Below are 17570 nucleotides of genomic sequence, written 5' to 3' on the forward strand. Positions count from 1 at the left end.
TTCCTATGTGCCGTTGGTGCGTTGGAGGGGTCCATGAACAGGTGTGCATAGTTTGAGGACTGTATGTGTCTGCCATCAGTATTTTTCTTTCCAAGCAAAAAAAAAAAAAAATATAAAGGTTTCTCGGAATCCTCTGTAAAAAAAAATGAACCAGTTACATTATTCATACCTGCCAAGTTGCTAGGTTTTTCTGTTAATTTTACAAATTTGAGCTTGTTCTACACTTCTGCAAATGCTTTGTCAAGTTTTTTAAAAAATAAGTTCTGTTTACAAAAAAAAGCTTTAAGGGTGTCAAAAGAAGGGAAGGTGGAATAATTGCAATGTATGCAAAAAAGAAATTGTGATGGTGCCTCTGGTGCCCTTTTGTCCTAGTGGGAGACGTATAGGACAAAGGTACTTGCCTCAAGCGTACTGTATTTACTTGCATAATGATCGCACTTGCATAATGCACGCACCCCTGAATTTTGTCATGAAAATTAGATTTTTTTTTTCTTCCCCGTGTAATGATTGCACCCCGAACTTGGCGCAGCGATATTTCGTGTGCCAAGTCTAGCAGATGATGATCATGCTTATCACCTGTCGAATGTTGTGCAGCGGGCTCTTCAAGACTTGCCAAGCGGTCCGCGTGCACAAAACAGATTCTTAAGCAGATGCCCCATTCCATTCCTTTGATCACTTTCTGCACTTCGGAGAGAAAAAAAAAAAAAAAAGGTCAACGGCCAAACTTACCTTGGCTTTATTATTTGTAGGCTTTGGAATGGTTGTGGTCAACAACAACAACAAAGCTGTTGCAGTAGCATCTCTATGGACAGTGGACAGCCATGTTTCACTGGAACATATTAATGAGTAAAAAAGAAGCGTAACTGTATTGTGCCATTTTTGTTTTTTTCTTTATCGCAAATGTTGGCACTAGGAAATTGGACGAAACGGGATCATATCAACGAGGTTCTACAGCATTCAGTATTTGTTATAAAAATATATTTGTCGCTTGGTGATATTTGCAAGAAATATTTTACGTTTAGTTCATTGTACCCGATAATGTGTTACATCCGTTTTCATATCGAGGCTCAGTTGTGTCAAGGTTCGACTGTAGCCATGACTACTCAATTAATATTTGAAATTTCGAATATTCATACATCCCTAATAATGAAAATGACCGGGAACGACTGATGTCACAAACTTGTTGCCCCCACCCGATCACTCACAGCCTGTGCCAAGAAGTGGAGGCCCTGAGGAGTGCCAGTGTGGAACTGGAGGAGACCAAGGCTGCCCTCGCGGCCACCAGTGCCGCCCGAGAGCAGGCCGAGCAGCAGCTTGTCCAGGCCCGGGCGGCCCGGGCGGCGCTCCAGAGCCAGCTGGAGAACAGGATTATCGAGGTGGGAGTCGGTCATTAACCCTTTAACTCTCAGGTTCTTTCGTCAAATTGTGCTCAAATTTACTAAGTTTTCTTGTTACAGCAAGTTGAACAGTATACCCGTATTCAAAAAAATATATTACGGACAACTTCCGTTAACTCGACCCGACGGGACTGACAGATAGATTGAATTATCTGGCGGGTTGAATTAAACAGCATGCAGGGAAACTGCTGAAACACACCGCTGATTCATTTGGCAGTCTTTACCCGATTTCAACATGTGGCCGAATCAAATGCACGCTCACTTTCTGTGTGTACAGAGTGGTAAACTAATGTAGAAATGACATTAGAGCTCCTAAGGAAAGTAGAAACCTAACGCGTACCCCCAATATTTTACTAGGAAAAGTTATTCCACTATTGCTGCCGGTTTTCTAAAATTAGCTTCGCCATAGGGTTTTTTTCTTAAAAAGTGAGTTTCACCGCAATGCATTCACGTTATGTGGGAAAGCATACAAACGTTGGGAAGATGGTTTTGGTTTCGTGTCCGCGGGCATCACAAAGGCAATTTTCTGCCCCAATTTTTTTTTTTTAGGAAAGGCACACGTTAGGATCAGGTAAATACCGTAGTCAAAGATTGTGAGCTACGGTGATTGCTTGACAATCTTCCTTGGGTGGGCCGAAAATAGGCAAAGATTTGAAAAAATGATGTATGTTCAATGCATACGCTGTCGCCTAAGCTCTGCTGAGACAGGAGCTGCCACTAAGGGGGTTGCTATTGGGGTGACTGTAGGGGTCACATGTGTGCGTGCTGTATGGTCAAGTTTGAATTATCCTGCAAAGGCTAATTTTAGGATCAAAGTAACGGAAGCTGGGGCTTACAGTAATGCATGGGCGCAGGCCGGGACCTTTGGTCAGGATCGAATTAACCAGTCAGTAAAGCAGTGAAGGGGGCTAGTTGGTGAACGTTCATGGTTATATTGCACTCAGTTTTACACAGACGATATTAAGTGAAGGACGGGACGTGGACGGACGTTGCGCAAATTGCGCTACGTCCGTCCACGTCTCGTCCTTCACTTAATATCGTCTGTGTGAAACTGAGCGCAATATAACCATTAACCAGAGTCAAATTAACGAAAGTCTACAGTACATGAGTGGTGTTTATTAGGGGGGTGCAAATATTGAATAGTAGAGTTCACGTCAAATATAGAATCGATCTGAAGAAAGAAAGCGAGATATCAAATCGAATATTGAATATTAAAAATGTTTCACAAAAGTTATTGCTTATAAATTTTGGGCAAGAAAACAGAGTGGTACACATTCTTGGGAGTCTCCTAGCATTGCATAGCAAGAATGTAGCAAGTTATCAGTTACTTAGGTTCATAGAAATCAAGATATGCAGTACGGTCAACTCTTATTAAAGGGAACATCATATTAACATGCCAGCACTGCTTACAGCTCATTTATAGTATATGAAGGTCCGAAAAATAAATCTTCTTTTCTGAATATAATTTCTGTTCAGTAAAATCAAGTGCTTTTTTTTCCTTCTGTAGTGAATGAATTAGTGACATTCTGTTGTACTGAACACCAATGAGGTACTCAGTTTAATGGTGGACTTGTGTTTTGCGCAAATCTTTTATTTATTGCATAGAAAGCTTTGCTTTCCATATCTCCGAAATACAGAATAGCTATCTCAACTTTACCACAGGTGGGTTGTCATATGATTGATTTGTGCGACAGAAGCGAGGACCACATGCCATGCTACTCGATCACTGCATTAAGTGTAGCTGGCGCCCACCGACAGTGAAACACAAGTGCCTTTTCATTGTCACGTTCAGCGTGATTTGCGATCTGTCAAAGATTCTGAAATCTGGAGGATCACGGCAAGCTTGTGCTCTGCTCACAGCTGCTCTTGTTGCTGTTTTCTCTGTCCATGTTGCGTTTTCGTTTCGATTGGTCCTGCCAACCCGGACGAACCTTGTACCGACAGAGGTAACCCCAGTTGACGCTGGGCCGTTCTGCTAGCTGGGTTAGTGATCCCCACATTGAGTTGACACTAGCGAAGGCTTGCTGCGACTTTTGCTGATGCGTCAGTTGGGACAGCCCATTCGTGATGTGCTTGGCTTCTCATTTGCGCAGAAAACAAAGTGAAATGCTCATTTGGCCACCATCGAGCACGAGGGGCTTTGCGGCCCACGCAACACGTAGCACAGTGCGGGTCCCTACTCCACATAATCAAATATTCTGATAAACGAGTAGTAGATATCTGATTTGCCAATTGAATTATTGGAACGTTTGCTGTTCGATTCGGTGATATTTGAGCATTCGCAGACCTCTACTGAGAAGGTGCTGAGAGTTGCCTCGTCATTGTTCCTTCCAGGTGGACGGCCTGCAGGAAAGGCTGACAAAGTCCCAGGTCCGTGAGAAGAAGGCTTCCGAGGCGGTGGCCAAAAACCGGCTGCGGCTGCGCGACCTCGAGAAGCGCAACCTCAGCCTCAAGGAGCAGTTGTCGCAGGTAAATTGCGCTCATCTGCAGGGGTTTCACTGAGGGGAAGCATCGCAAACCTTTAGCGAAAAAAATGTGGACGATTGAAGACATGCGCATGCGTTTTTATAGACTGATGATGAAGGGATTCTTATCACCCATTACAGCTGAACCTTAATGCGGAATCCTGCAATATGACGTGCCTCATAATCAGATCATGGTTGTGGCAAGCAAAATCACATATGTATTTTTTTTATATTTTTAAGGTACTGTTCTGTTGTATTTGACCTTTTAGCTCGCCATCAATGTGTTTGTGACGATATATTGTGTTATTTTGTTGCGCAGGAGTCCAGCAGACTTAATGAGAGCACAGCTGCGGTCCAGGATTTATCCAAGACACTAGAGGTACGGCTCGGTTACACTCGTCAATAATTTGCCATTGCTCTGTGATCTGCTAGTCTCCGGGTTAGCTCAAATGGTGGAGCGACTGCCCTGATAAAGTGTTGGGTCACAGATTCGAATCCCAGACTGGGGTGAGTTCTTCAACTGTCAAGCTTTTTTTCTGAGAAACCCATATGGGCTTCCTGTCTGGCTGCGGGCTAAAATTTAAATGGATGTCAATTTTTCCCTTTCACAAACTTTCCTCGACCGTGCGAGGTTCAACACAACTGATTTTCCATATTTTATAGTCAACTTCCTTTAATTAGACTCCAGTTAATTCGAATTTTTGATTAAATTGGTACTGACCGGCACCTATGCATTCCTATAGGCCCATACTTTCGTTACTGCAATGTTGTAATGTATCTTTGCGAGATAAACCGAACTTGACCAGTCAGTACCACGTTCCTGACCCCTGTGGTGACATCAATGGTGGGCCCTTTAGTGACACTGTCTCAACATGAGCTTAAGGGACAGCGAATGCATTGAGCACATGCCATCTCCCGTCGAAAACGCCTATTTTCGGCTTGCCCTAGGAACATCTTCAAGCAGTAACCATAACTCGCAATGTCTGATTACAATATTTAGCCGATTATAATGCGCACAGTTTTTCTTTTTTTTCAGGAAAAATGGGCCGAAAATCGCCTTCGAGGTGCAGTAGACCCTTTTCATAACTGTAAAGCTAGCTTTCCTGCGAGCCACTTTGCCGAACTAATGGCGGCATTTTTTTGAAAACTGTGAGCACAAGCACTGTTTACCAACGTTACGACGTGGAAAACGAAGGCGTTGGTTCTTGTGATGAAACCATGTGCAAAAGACAAACACCAGCATATGTGTAGTGAGCACTTCGTCGTTGCTTTAACAATGACTGCTGCCGCCATTGGTTGTGCAAAGGTGCAATGCAGTGAAGCACACTTGCATATTAGGGAAAAAGGTCTATTGGGTGCGAAACCATAGCCATCTTCACGGCACTTGTATGCTTTATCGCATAACAAATATATTGTGGCAAAGCTGATTTTAGGATACCAGCTGCTATATTGCAATACTACATATTAGACCCTGCCCATTTTTCTTGCTAAAAGATTGGGTGCACAATAGATTTATATTTCCTTTAGGAGCTTTAATATAATTTCTACATTAGTTTTCTACTTTGTACTCATAGAAAGTGGGCACATCTTTGGATTTGGGGGCGTGTTAGAATCGGGCGAGTCTACGTTATGAATTTAGTACCTTATGTGGGTTTTGGCATTTTTTCTGCATAATGTTTAATTCGACCCACCAGATGATTCGATCAGTTTCGTTGGTCCCATCCAGGTCTAATTAATAGACATTGACTGTATTGCATTCTGTATTTGGCATTTATGTGACTGAAGGTGTTGCATTTGTGAAATGTGGTGCAAGATATCTTTTGCAGTAATACCTATCGTAAATGTCTCTCGTGTTCAGAATCATGCTACAATTACGATAGTCAAACCTCGATTTAATGAATCCTGATTGAGGAAATTTTTCATTCAGACAGACACTAAGCAGAAAAATTATTTAAGCTGGAATTATAAAATATATTCTAAAATACCAAGAAAGCCACTCTTGCTGGTAGAAGAGGCTTTGTAAGTGAGCAAAAACTAAAGACCAGGGGGCAACATCACATTGAAATGACTGCACCAGCCAGGTGGGCCGTTTATGAATTTTTTCGGCTTCTGAGTATTCCTAGCTAGTACTTTATTTGCAGATATGTAATACACTGTATTCTGAATGGTCCTAGGACTGAACTTCAGGAATTGAAGCATCTGTACTGAGCCCCGACATTTCAAATAAGAAGAAAATAATTTTTTTCATACCTGCGAGGCCACAATGACTTGCCATTGCTTGAGTATTGGCACGAAATTAAAGGAACCGTAGTTTTACCTTCATTTTCTTTCTCAATACACAAGCTATTATCGCAACATGAACAAATGTAGAGTTGTGAAAGAATATTTTATCAGTTAAACTGATTTAATGTTTTAGAGCACAGGCTCTTAGGCACCCGTTCTTGTGTTTCGCGTCGGCGTCGTCCCTTGACGTAATTGAGTGAACGAGGACAGCGAAGGACGAAAGAGCGAACGCATAGTGCAGCAGGGGATGAAAGACGGTGATAGCGAAGAGAGTGCGAGGAGGAAAGTGGAGGGGAGGGTATGACGAAAGCGCGAGAAGAAAAGTGTAGTGCCGCGCCAGATGGGCTCTGCGGTGACGACCGCTACGAGGTGGCGCCAGATTAGCACGCCGTTATTTGTTCACCGATGGCACGTGGTGAGCGCGTCGACCGACACCACCTGTGGAAACAAAGCGCTGCATGAGTGGAAGTCTATCTGTGCTGGCTGCTGTGAATCATGCCCGTGCGTCACCCACGCGCTGCCTCTCACGATCTCCCAATTAGCGAGGCAGTCGCACCACACTTTGCTCCATTTGAAGGGTGCTGCACGAGACAAGTTGTCCGTGCAACTTTGTCGACTTGATAGAAGATTGACTCGATGTCCACTGAAGCTGCCCTTATAGAAGAACCTGCTTCGCTGTCGAGTCAATCAATTATAGGTTCTAAGGCCTTCGAAATGCCCGTGTAACTCTGGTGTAAGAGATTTAGCCTTTCAGCAATACTTATAGTGAATTGGGACATTGTCATGCGGTTAAAGCGGTGCCCTTGTCTGTTGCTGCGTTCCTTTCAGACACTTGAACAGAGGCAGAAAGACACGGAGGACGAATTGCGGCTAAAGCGTGTGGAAAATCTCCGGTGAGCAGGCTTGCTTCATTCATTAATGTTCCTTTCACTCACTACTACGCTGTTCTGAAAATCTGTCTTTGTGACAATGTGCATTTGAACGGGCAACTTGCACGAGTGCCTCAACTGTATGTGCATGTTAGGGCTAGAGGAGGGCCTCTTGGTTTTATAGCCGCTAATAAAGTGCACATGACCAGCACACTACTGTTTGCTGTTCCTCCGCAGTCGTAAAAAAAACATTTTATTTTCTATTCATAGAGGTCATGGATTTGAACACTGGCCGCTAAGGCCACATCTCGATGGTGCTGTCCGTGAGAAAATTTATGTACGGAGCGTTTAACACTTTCCTGCCCGTGGGAAAAGCAGCAGTTCTTGAGTAGTCTAGTAAATATTTCTTTTCCTACCACAGAGCATGTGTGAGGCTAAATTGTATAGTATCAAATTGAAAAGGAACAAATTCTCTTACTAGCGGTATTAGTCCCAAACTTGCTTATTAAAAAGAATTTGAAAAAAAAAGAACACCTACACAAAGGTTCGGCAGAAAAAAAAGAAAGTTATATAAGAACATCATTATTACATTGCATAGAAAACCCTTAAAGCTGCAGAATTAAAATTTTTTGACACCGAGGACCTGCGCAATATTCCAACAGATATAATCTTTGTATGTAAAACATTTCTTGGGGGGTAGAAAAAAAAGTCGACCTCAGCAATATGCTGAGGTTGACATTCGACCGTCTTTTTGCGCGATACTCTACTGCCTGCATGGCCGCCAACAAATGATCCTGGCCAATAGCACGATGCAGATAAGAACTGCCACCTTCAGAACATGCAGGATATTTTTTATATCAACCTGCAGCAGCTTTGAAACAGTTTGGCAAACAAAGCAAAACAACGTTCTGAAATCTGACAAACCGACGTTGTCTTCCGCATCAGTGCCGGTTCCAATGTCCAAAAACTCCTCCGCAGCTCCATTTGAGTTGGGTAGCAGTGCGACATTTTCTTGCGTGAGCAGCGGCTCGCGATGCCGATTCCATCTTGGAAACTGCAAGCGCTCATTGTGCCCACCAGATCTTTCTACGGAGGCGCTTTACAAAATTTGTGCGTGGTGGTGAAGAAAACTGAAAAATGAAACCGACTAAGTAGTTCCCAAATAACCCAATAAATGTCGCCAGCTGTCCGAGAGCGCTCGGAAACCATTTAGTCCCCATGTTGCTCTGCGACGTTTAATCAATCAATCAATTAGTCTAGTTTACACTCTACTATTGCTTTTGACTCCTGTGTCTGAAGCCAAAGCAAGAGTTGCATGAAACGTTTGCGTCAGCTTGTTTGGGCAAAATAGGTTGGGCTTCTCTTGTGATAACTGTGCGATTGGTTAGCTCGAGAGCTGTGTCCCTGGTTGTCTTGAGTACATACATGTTCACTCTTGTGCTGTCTCGTCACTCGGATTCTAGTGCTGAGGCAAAACATGAGCACAAGAACGCATTGTTTGGGGCGAGCAGAATGGTTTATGGTGAGTCATCGTGCTTGCAAAGGTGCATCCCATTGCTTTTCGCTTCTGACGCACAACTCAAACTTTTTCATATCGCATATTGCAGCATATCGAACTTGTTTATGTCGGATTATCCTTGTGTGGAAAAATTTTTGAACACTGTCATGTTACAATGAGAATGCGTAGCAAGAAGTATAGTTACATTGAACAAAAATCCCAGCCACTGCCGATACATTAAACTTCAGATTGTGCAAAACTGCCCCAGAACTTGGTTTTGCTGCATGGCGACCGGGCGAGCTGCCGACACTCCCTCAGAAAAAATGGTTTAGCCCGGCTGTGCCTGGGTGCAGGCCTGCGCACCCCCCTGTAAGAAATTATCTTGGTCTGCCCTGCAGCACTCGTTCTCACAGTCAGTGAGAGTTTCCTGTCGGCTCTCTTTCCTACACATTTGTGGCTTGGGGAGATTTGCGCCGTTTGTTTCATTGTGTTGTTGTCCCTCATGCTGCCTCGGTATTTTGTGTGATGGCTATTGCGAACTGGCAGAATGTTCCGTTGACCATGAAGTTGGAAATTATAGAATCAGGTGCGGAGAGGTCCACTAGTATCGGCCACAAGAATCCCAAAGTGCTTTGCAATAAACATATAAAAAGAAAATTTAGTGTCTCAAGTAGTGATGGCTACCTTGCAGCCAATTTGCCAATGTTACAGCACAGAAAAATATTGTGCCTGTGGTGCACAGTCATGGCAGCTGCCATGATTGGCTGGTGTTGCACTCTGCAGCCAACCTATAAACCAGCATTGAGGTGAAAGAAATGAAAGGAAGCCAGGGGTTAAGTGTAAAAAGTGGGACAAAAGAAGAGGAGGAAGAAATAGGTCATGTCTCTCCAGTCAGTCTGCTAAAGAATGCTACCTCCACAATGAATGAAGTTTTCTCCTTCTTCTTTTACAATAAGGCTTCAACTGGGGCTAGTTGGTAGGACATCGTTCAGGTCACTGTTACATAAACGACAAAAAAAAAAGAAAAAGAACTGACACACGTGTGCAGTTCTTGACAGTGGGTTGCTCTGTACGCATTGGCGAATGTTTACCCCAACTGATACCGCACAATATTGTGCAAGACTTTCTGCGAATAATATTGTGTCAGCTATTACGTTGCTGCTTCGCATTATGGGGCAAAACTGCAATTTATATTATAGTCTAGGTTGGATATAATAAACAAAATTTCGCTCTTAATGCAACTTCTTTATGTTGAGGTTCAAGTATGTTCTTTCAGGCCGAATTCTCTGTCATTAAGGTGTCTCACTCTGTTTTTCGGGTCATTAAATCCCAGAAATCGGTCAGTGTGGTTGGGTTTAGGAAACCCATTGCCGAAAGAAAAGTCCGACTCCCAAACCTTGTCCAACACAGGCTGAGGGAAGTGCTGTTCGAGCGGAGCGCTCTGGTTGTCGGCGACGGCAGCACGATCACTGGCACGGAGTTGCACGACACCAGCCCTGCAACCATGGCCGTCCCTGGCGAGGCCAACCTGGACAGCGACGAGGGCGTCCGCTCCATCTCGCCGGCCAATGCCCTCTTGTTGGACCTGTCGTCGTCCTCGTCGCAGCAGCCCATCAGCGACGAGCTCTTCCTCAGCGCACTTGACCTCCCTTGTGCGAGCACGCCGGTGAGCTGGCGTCGTCTCGATGTCTGCTTTGATGTAGACGTGACTTCTGGTAATTCGGCCTCGTTCAGACGGACAGAAATGATCAAATTATCCAGTGGGTCGAATTAAGCAAAATTGAGCGAAGAAAGAAAGACTCCAAAACACACAGTTGAATTCATTTGGCAGCATTTGCCCGATACCAACATACCCTAAAATGAAGTGTTCACCCACTTGCAGAAAACTAACATAGAATCAAATCAAAGCAAATCAATCTTTATTTTCCATAAAAGAAACAGAAACTGGATAGTCATTTTGGGCTAAAAGCTACGAGAGTAGCTTGACGGGGCCCAAAAGACCGAAAGACCAAAAGACAAAAGATGTACTGGATAGCAGGCTACACGAGTGTAGAAAAGAGTGAGAAATGCAGACTACACTCGTGTGCCCTGCTTTTGAGGGCACAGGTTCACCCAATAAAAAAGCTAGTTTCGTCGATCAAAGTTTTGATACCTTCTTCACTGTCACTACTACGTGACAATACATTCGTTATATCTGTTATATGTTGTAAGCATTATTCTTCACAAACTAATATTGGTAAGAAACCATTTTAGGTTTACTTCACTTCATCTGATAATTTATCAGGTTACCACTGTGTACACTTAGCTCAGGAAAGCATACAGGTGTTACACATAAGCAGCTTATAAGTGCACTAGTTAACACAGCTACAGCAGAAATCTGTCCAGACTGAAATTTGGCCTTCGTGAAGTCTGAGTTCTAAAAAACATTGGTTAAATGTAAGCACCAAGGGCATCACTGCCTTGCAAAGCTGTAGTCATGGTGCACACCGTGGAATGTATTTATTTATACTGCGATCCGCGTAGGGAATTTCAGCAGGGTGGAAATACAGATTGACAAATATTTTTTAAACACAGTCGACTTCCTTTAATTCGACCCTGACGTGACCTACGAAGTTGATCGAATTATCCGGCAGTTTGAATTACAAAAGATGCAGGAAAAATGCAAAAAACACACCGCTGGTACATTTGGCAGTACTTGACCGGTCCTAACACGCCCCCAATTCAAAGGCGGGCCTGCTTTCTATGCGTCCAAAGTGGAAAAAATAATGTAGAAGTAACAATAAAGCTCCTACACAAAGCTGAAATGTAATGCGCACCTGATTTTTTAACAAGAAAAATGAGCAGGGATCCAAAGGTGACTGATTACCTAAAGTCAGCTTCACCGCGATGAAGTCGCGTTGTGCGGGAAAGCATACAAATGTCGTAAATGCAGTTAGGTTTTCAAACTTGATTGCACTGCGCTAGAGATTTTCAGCCAAATTGTCCTCGAGATAGAAACAGCTCATTCAAATTCAATGCAGCTCACTAAAATTCAATAAAAACCATAGTCAGACATTGTGAGCTACTGTTACTGCTTAAAAATCTTCCTAGGACAAATCGAAAATAGGTGTTTTGTATGAGAGATGACGCATGTTCAACACATTCGCTGTTTTTTAAGCTCTGCTTGTACATGCTGCTGCTAAAGGGGTCGCTATTAGGGCCAACATAGTGGTCAAAGCACACGTACTGAGTTGGCAAGTTCGAATTATTTGGCAAAGGCTAATCTTACGATCGAAATAACAAAAGTTAAGGCCCATCGAAATGCATAGGCATCAGTCGGGACCTTCGATGAGCATTGAATTAGCCGAAAATTAGAATGAACCTGGGTCAGATAAACAGAAGTCTTCTGTGCTATAAGTATCAGAAAGCAAACATAAGCACGAATTGCACCTGCAAAAATACTGCAAAAGCAACAAATAATGTGATAGCATGCTCGAAAATCACCTCAAGTTGGCTGTTTAGGAAAGAAAATATTCAAAAGAATTATTTGCTTCATGAAACGAAGTCATTGGCAAGGTTGGGTGGCATATTTCATTGTGAATGGGATTGTTCTTGTGGTACCTATTCTATTTTCTTGTATTAGTTGATGGAGAAATTCTTGTCTAAACATGCAAATACTTTCAGTTAAAGGCTGCAGTTTAGATTTGTCTGAAGACAGAAGCTGCATTACTGACGTGTCTCCGAAACTGTTTTAAAATGGAAGGAATTTTTTTGTACTCCTTCATGTTTATCAAATGTTCATTTCACTTTGCTAGCATAGTCCAACATGAGAGTAGGATAGGGAATTTGTAGGCTTCGAATTGCACAGAAAGATTGAAAGCTGTAGTGTTCTTCAAAGGAAATATAGTTTGGCGTTTGATGTTTAGCGTTTCGTTGTGTTTTGTCCACCTAAGGCCATTCGGTATCCAAAGGCCTAATAATAGAAGTTCTATTACCTTTGGGTTGCCTAGCATTCTGGCTGCTGTTGTGAGACTGTTCTTATGTGCCTGACACTGTTGACAACAGTGCAAGTCTTGCTGCACATGTAACGGCCTAATTCTATTAGTTTCATTATCTGTTTGTGGTGTCCAAGGCATTCTGCTGCAAAGCCCAAGGTCAGGGGTTCGGCTCCAGTGGGGTTGAAATACAAAAGTGCTCTTGCACCAGGCTTTGGATGCATGTTAACCCCAGATTGATCAGAATTAATATAAAGCACTCTCCTACATCGTCCCTCGTGATGTTCTGCGCACTTTGTGTGCATTTAAAACACACAATTTAATTTCCTCATTGGTTGCTGCTTATCACGTTGAAGCAATATACTGCAGCCTTTTTAAGCATTGGAGGTACAAAAAACGTTGCGTGATTTTTTTTAATGGACAGGAATAATTGATGCGTGCTCTTGCTTTCTTTTGTCTTGCCATTGCGGCAGCATCAGAGCCTGTCCAAGAGGCCGCGGATGCCGTTCTGTGGAATTCCAAGCTTACCCTCTTGGGACTGCTCCATGATCCAGCGCCGGCACTCCGACGTGAGTGGTTTCCCTTAGTAGCTCCCGTGAAGCTTAAGGAAAACTTTAAAGGGACACTGAAGTGAAAATGGTTTCTTCTGCATCAGTAAATTACCATTCTACAACACCAAAAACACCACTCTTACAACGATAAGACGTTTGGTCAGCCTGAAAAAGCGCAAGAACGAAATACGGGTGGCGACGCCTACTTAAGTTCCCGCACCTGGGGGCTGTGACATCTTGGATTTTGATGGCATCCTCTAGGGCCTACTAATTATATATAGCTGTACAGATTGACTACATTGTGTTCTAAAGGAACCAAATATTAAACATGGCAAGTTTCGGGAACCTTTACTCAGTCAACGCGGCCCAAATGCGAAAACGTACTTTGGAATCCCTGACGTTATGCTGACGTACCGGCGCTGGGGTTTCGGCGCGAAATTCAAATACTTGGACCTTCATTTTCTCATCTAATAATCAAACTTTTTTTTTAAACGACTGCCTGCAGGGCTCTCAAACAATGCTTCATTAGTATAAACTGATTTATTGATCAACAGAGAGACTGATGGCTCTAGGAGTGCACAACACATGGGCAGAGCTGGCGGAAGCGGTGCGAACCTCTCAAATTGAGAGACTTAGCACCACGAGGACAGGAAGAGCCATATTGGCCAAAGTTGGAATAAATCCGGACAGAGGCCCCACCCAAAAGGTGGAAGTAGATAGGGAAGTTAGAAAAAATCTGATTATCCCCCCCCTGCCAAAAAACATGCACCCGGAACATAGCAAAGACAGGAGGCATAAACGAGCCGAAGCATTAAAAATTAGATTCGGTAATATCTCGGAACATGAGGTGGCCTATGTAGACGCGGCGGGAGGTAGCAGCAGTTTTACGGTGGCAACGGCCGTCAGCGGCCGGGGTACTCCCGTGACCGCTGTCACTCTGCGCGGGCGCAACATAGAAGTTGCCGAGGAAATTGCGATCGCATTAGCTTGCGCTGGAACGGACGCGAAATTTGTGATCAGTGACAGCAAAACTGCCATACAAAATTTTAGCAAGGGAAGGATCTCGCCCTTAGCGGCCAGAATCCTAGGCCAGAGAAAGCTAGATAGAAAAATTCAAATAATTTGGACTCCGGCGCACGAAGCCGTCCCCGGCAACGAGGCGGCCCACGAGCTGGCTCGAGATCTCTACCGCCGAGCCGCTACGGGGCCCCTCGACGACCGAGGGAGCGGAGAGCGCATGCTAAAATATGGGGAGATCACGCAGCATTATAGATTGGCTCGTAGACTGGTATCCCCGCCAGACCCAAAATTAAACAACACACAAGCAGTCGCGTGGAGACGACTACAAACTTATACATATCCGCACCCGGTTATGGCGAACCACATGTTCCCCGAGGCCAGGAGTGATAAATGTAATCTTTGTGGGGCGAGAGGGACCCTCGACCACATAATATGGGAATGTCCGTACTCTCCCGGGGGAATACACAAAATAGATAGTAGAGACGCCTGGGAGACCCTGCTGCGCAGCTCGGACTCTGAGCTCCAGCTCCGGCTCGTCCAACTGGCTGAAGAGGCTGCTGGGACCCAAGACCTCCCAGCCTGCATCTGAGGCGGCGGCACTCGCCCCCTGCCCTGCGTGTCGGGGGGTGGGTAGATCACCTAATCCGTTGGACATTAAAGTTTATTCTATCTATTCGCTTCAGTGTCCCATTAAGCATTAGCGCCAACTCCTGCTACTGACCGAAAATCAGAACTACTAGGTTGCGTTGACGACATTTCTGCCAGAGCATGCATCTGCTGAAAGCTTTCAGGGGTGCTCAGGAGGCATCACCATAGTGACACTAGCCAGACTACATTCCTGGAGGCTACTAATGCAATAGCACTTGTATATATTGAAATATTTTGTGGTGTTCTTTTATAAAAATAAGCTCATTTTGCTTTTTCAAGTTTTCTCAGAATTTCATTTTTGGTGTTTTTTAAACTTTCCGATGCGCTATCTTGGTCTTCAGGGCATATAGAACCATAATTTTAACAGCGGCATGTAGCTACATATGTGTAACACACAATGCTAGGATCAGATTTTCTAATTTTGCTTTTGTAAGTTTTAAAATCTGGCTACTAATTGGACCACATAATTGCCATGTCTGGAGATCGAACTTCAAATTGCTGTAAAATTGGTAATACCTGCCGTATAAAAAAAGTAACCCTACAGTTATGTTGCTTACACTTTGTAGTATCCAGCCATATGTCTTTATAAGCATTCTGGCTGATACTCTTATTGCAGTTGTTCAGATAAACAATAGGTGATTAATTTTAATTATATCTGGAACCACTCAGTCAATTTAAAAAGTCATTATATTTCTGAAATCAGCTTTATAACCTCTGTCAGGGTGACAATTTTCATTAAATTTAGTCAAAAATGAGTAATAAGAAGTTTCTAAACCCCTCTTCCCCCCTAAGGATCATAGACGCATCAGCAAACAAATACTCCACATAATGCATTTGCCTGAACATGACACTGTGAAGTTCTTTCCTTTCAAGCTTCTGTCACTCGGACCTTGCCATTACCGTATTTTTGCGCGTGTAATCTGCACCCGCAATTACATCAGACAACAGCCCAGAAAGAAAAAAATATATCGCCACGTATCGTGGACGTAACTGCATGCAACACTGCTCAAATCTTTTCAAAAATGGTTTCCATTTGCGGATGCACGACTTGCTGCTTTGTATCTTTGGCCAGCGGCTCTGTTCCCCCATTCTTCGGCGATGCTGACAAAGCTGGATTCACACTCCAGGCGTTATCGCGGATAAATCACTCACATGATATGTGACATGAAACGGGTCACTTCGCAGCTAGTGCTCACACGACAGCGGATAACAGCATGGACAGAAAATCCCTCGCATCATCTGTGGTGATGAAGCAAGTGCGACCGAGCTGAAAGTCGCAACGGTGATTTGGCTCTCTGCAATATTGCGAAGTGCTTTGCACAGACTGCGGGAGCGCCATGGGAACGAGAGACGTATGAGTTTGCTGGCGCTGCGTGTGCTATTCGCTAACTACTAAAACCAAAATGGCGCCCCCTAAAATGGAAGAGAATGGGCAACTGGGAAACAGGGGAGAAGTGAGCTTCAACATGCAGGGGTGAGAAGTTGGGGCTTCCAAAAATATAATGATACATTGAATAGCAGAAAACTTTGCCTGGAGGTGTGGCTTCACGGCAGCGCGACGCGCAGCAACGCGACGCGCGCTGCCATGAAGCCACACTTCAAGCCAAATCACGCATACTACTAATACATAATACCCATACATAATACCCCCACTTTACTGTTAACTTTTCTGGAATTTTGGTGCTGGTTATGCATGCAAAAATACTGTAATTCGGCCTTTCGTCTGCTGCCCTTTTGGCTAGCTAAGGTAGTGGTGAGTACACTGGAAAGATAGTAGTCCTGTGTTTGGTCCCCCGTGCCAGGGCAAATGTTCATCTGTGAGGCTTCTCAAAGACCATGTGTCAGTTGGGTGTTCTTATTAGAGACGAATCATGCTGTACGTATTTCACTGTGAAATGCAGTTCACTGTCGGCAATGTGTGCTATCCCATCGTGTTGTTTGCTTTGTGTTGCCTTAGCAGGCAGTTACTGCAGTCGAACACACTTACAGTAGAGTCTTGATAAACGGAAATTGCTTGAACGGAACTGCCATCTTAAATGGAATACCATCCTCATGGTTGGTTGGTTTTGTATTCAGGCAATCGTATTCAGCTTTGTCGCTCAGTAAATGGAACTCCTGATAAACAGAACCAGTTTCACTGCTGCCTTGAGGTTCAGTTTAGAGAGAGTCCACTGCGTAGCAATATTCAAGTGTGTAGAAAATCATTAGTATAACTGATAGTTGTTATAACTGGGTTGCAAAAAAATAATGCAGAGGGAACAAACACTCAAGCATTTTAACTAGATAAAGAAGTACCATGTTTACTCGCGTAGTTTGTGCAACTTTTTTTTTTCTTACTTTAGGGCTTCAGAAAGTGCGTGCACAAATCACTTTTGGCACACACAATGTTGCCAGGTTTAATTAATATAACCACCAACGAGGAGTGGGAGCATTGTAATAAGCGGGTTATTTCACCATAGGACACATACAAAAGTTGATGTTGCATCGGCTGCTCATTGTTATATTTGATGTGTCGTTAAAACTGGTATTGTTATAAGTGCGTTAGACATCATGTGGTAGACTGATGTTAATTTACTTGCAGTTAATTTGATTTTTCAGTTAGTTAAATCACAACCGAGATTCCCAGCTAACGCCCAGTATTTTGATCTTGAAATCGGCCCTTGTTGGACGAATCAGACTTGACTTGCCTGACCCCAACTCATGATGATCATGTCATGATCGGTGACTCCGATCATGACACCACTGGCTACAGCGTCTGTCTTGGCAATGCTTAGGCGATAGTGAACACATCAAATACACATTTTCTGCCATTCAAAACAAGTTTTGGCCTGCCTTCAGCAGATTTTGAAGGACGAGTGATTGTCA

General features: G+C 43.7%; 1 protein-coding gene across 8 annotated transcripts in view; it reads left to right on the top strand.

Annotated features, from left to right (window-relative positions):
- LOC126544884 (uncharacterized) overlaps positions 1 to 17570 on the top strand; it is a 274212-nt gene that overhangs the window by 112936 nt on the left and 143706 nt on the right. For 7 of the 8 annotated variants that reach the window (XM_055077879.2, XM_050192408.3, XM_055077880.2 and 4 more), the window contains exons 7-12: positions 1208 to 1376; positions 3732 to 3866; positions 4182 to 4241; positions 6974 to 7038; positions 9923 to 10178; positions 12960 to 13055. In XM_055077879.2, the coding sequence (XP_054933854.1) occupies positions 1208 to 1376; positions 3732 to 3866; positions 4182 to 4241; positions 6974 to 7038; positions 9923 to 10178; positions 12960 to 13055 (781 nt within the window). The remainder of the gene's footprint in view (positions 1 to 1207; positions 1377 to 3731; positions 3867 to 4181; positions 4242 to 6973; positions 7039 to 9922; positions 10179 to 12959; positions 13056 to 17570) is intronic. The other variant, XM_050192409.3, reaches the window with a different exon arrangement.

The sequence above is a fragment of the Dermacentor andersoni genome, chromosome 10, assembly GCF_023375885.2.
Source record: "Dermacentor andersoni chromosome 10, qqDerAnde1_hic_scaffold, whole genome shotgun sequence".
In the NCBI taxonomy this organism is placed as follows: domain Eukaryota; kingdom Metazoa; phylum Arthropoda; class Arachnida; order Ixodida; family Ixodidae; genus Dermacentor; species Dermacentor andersoni.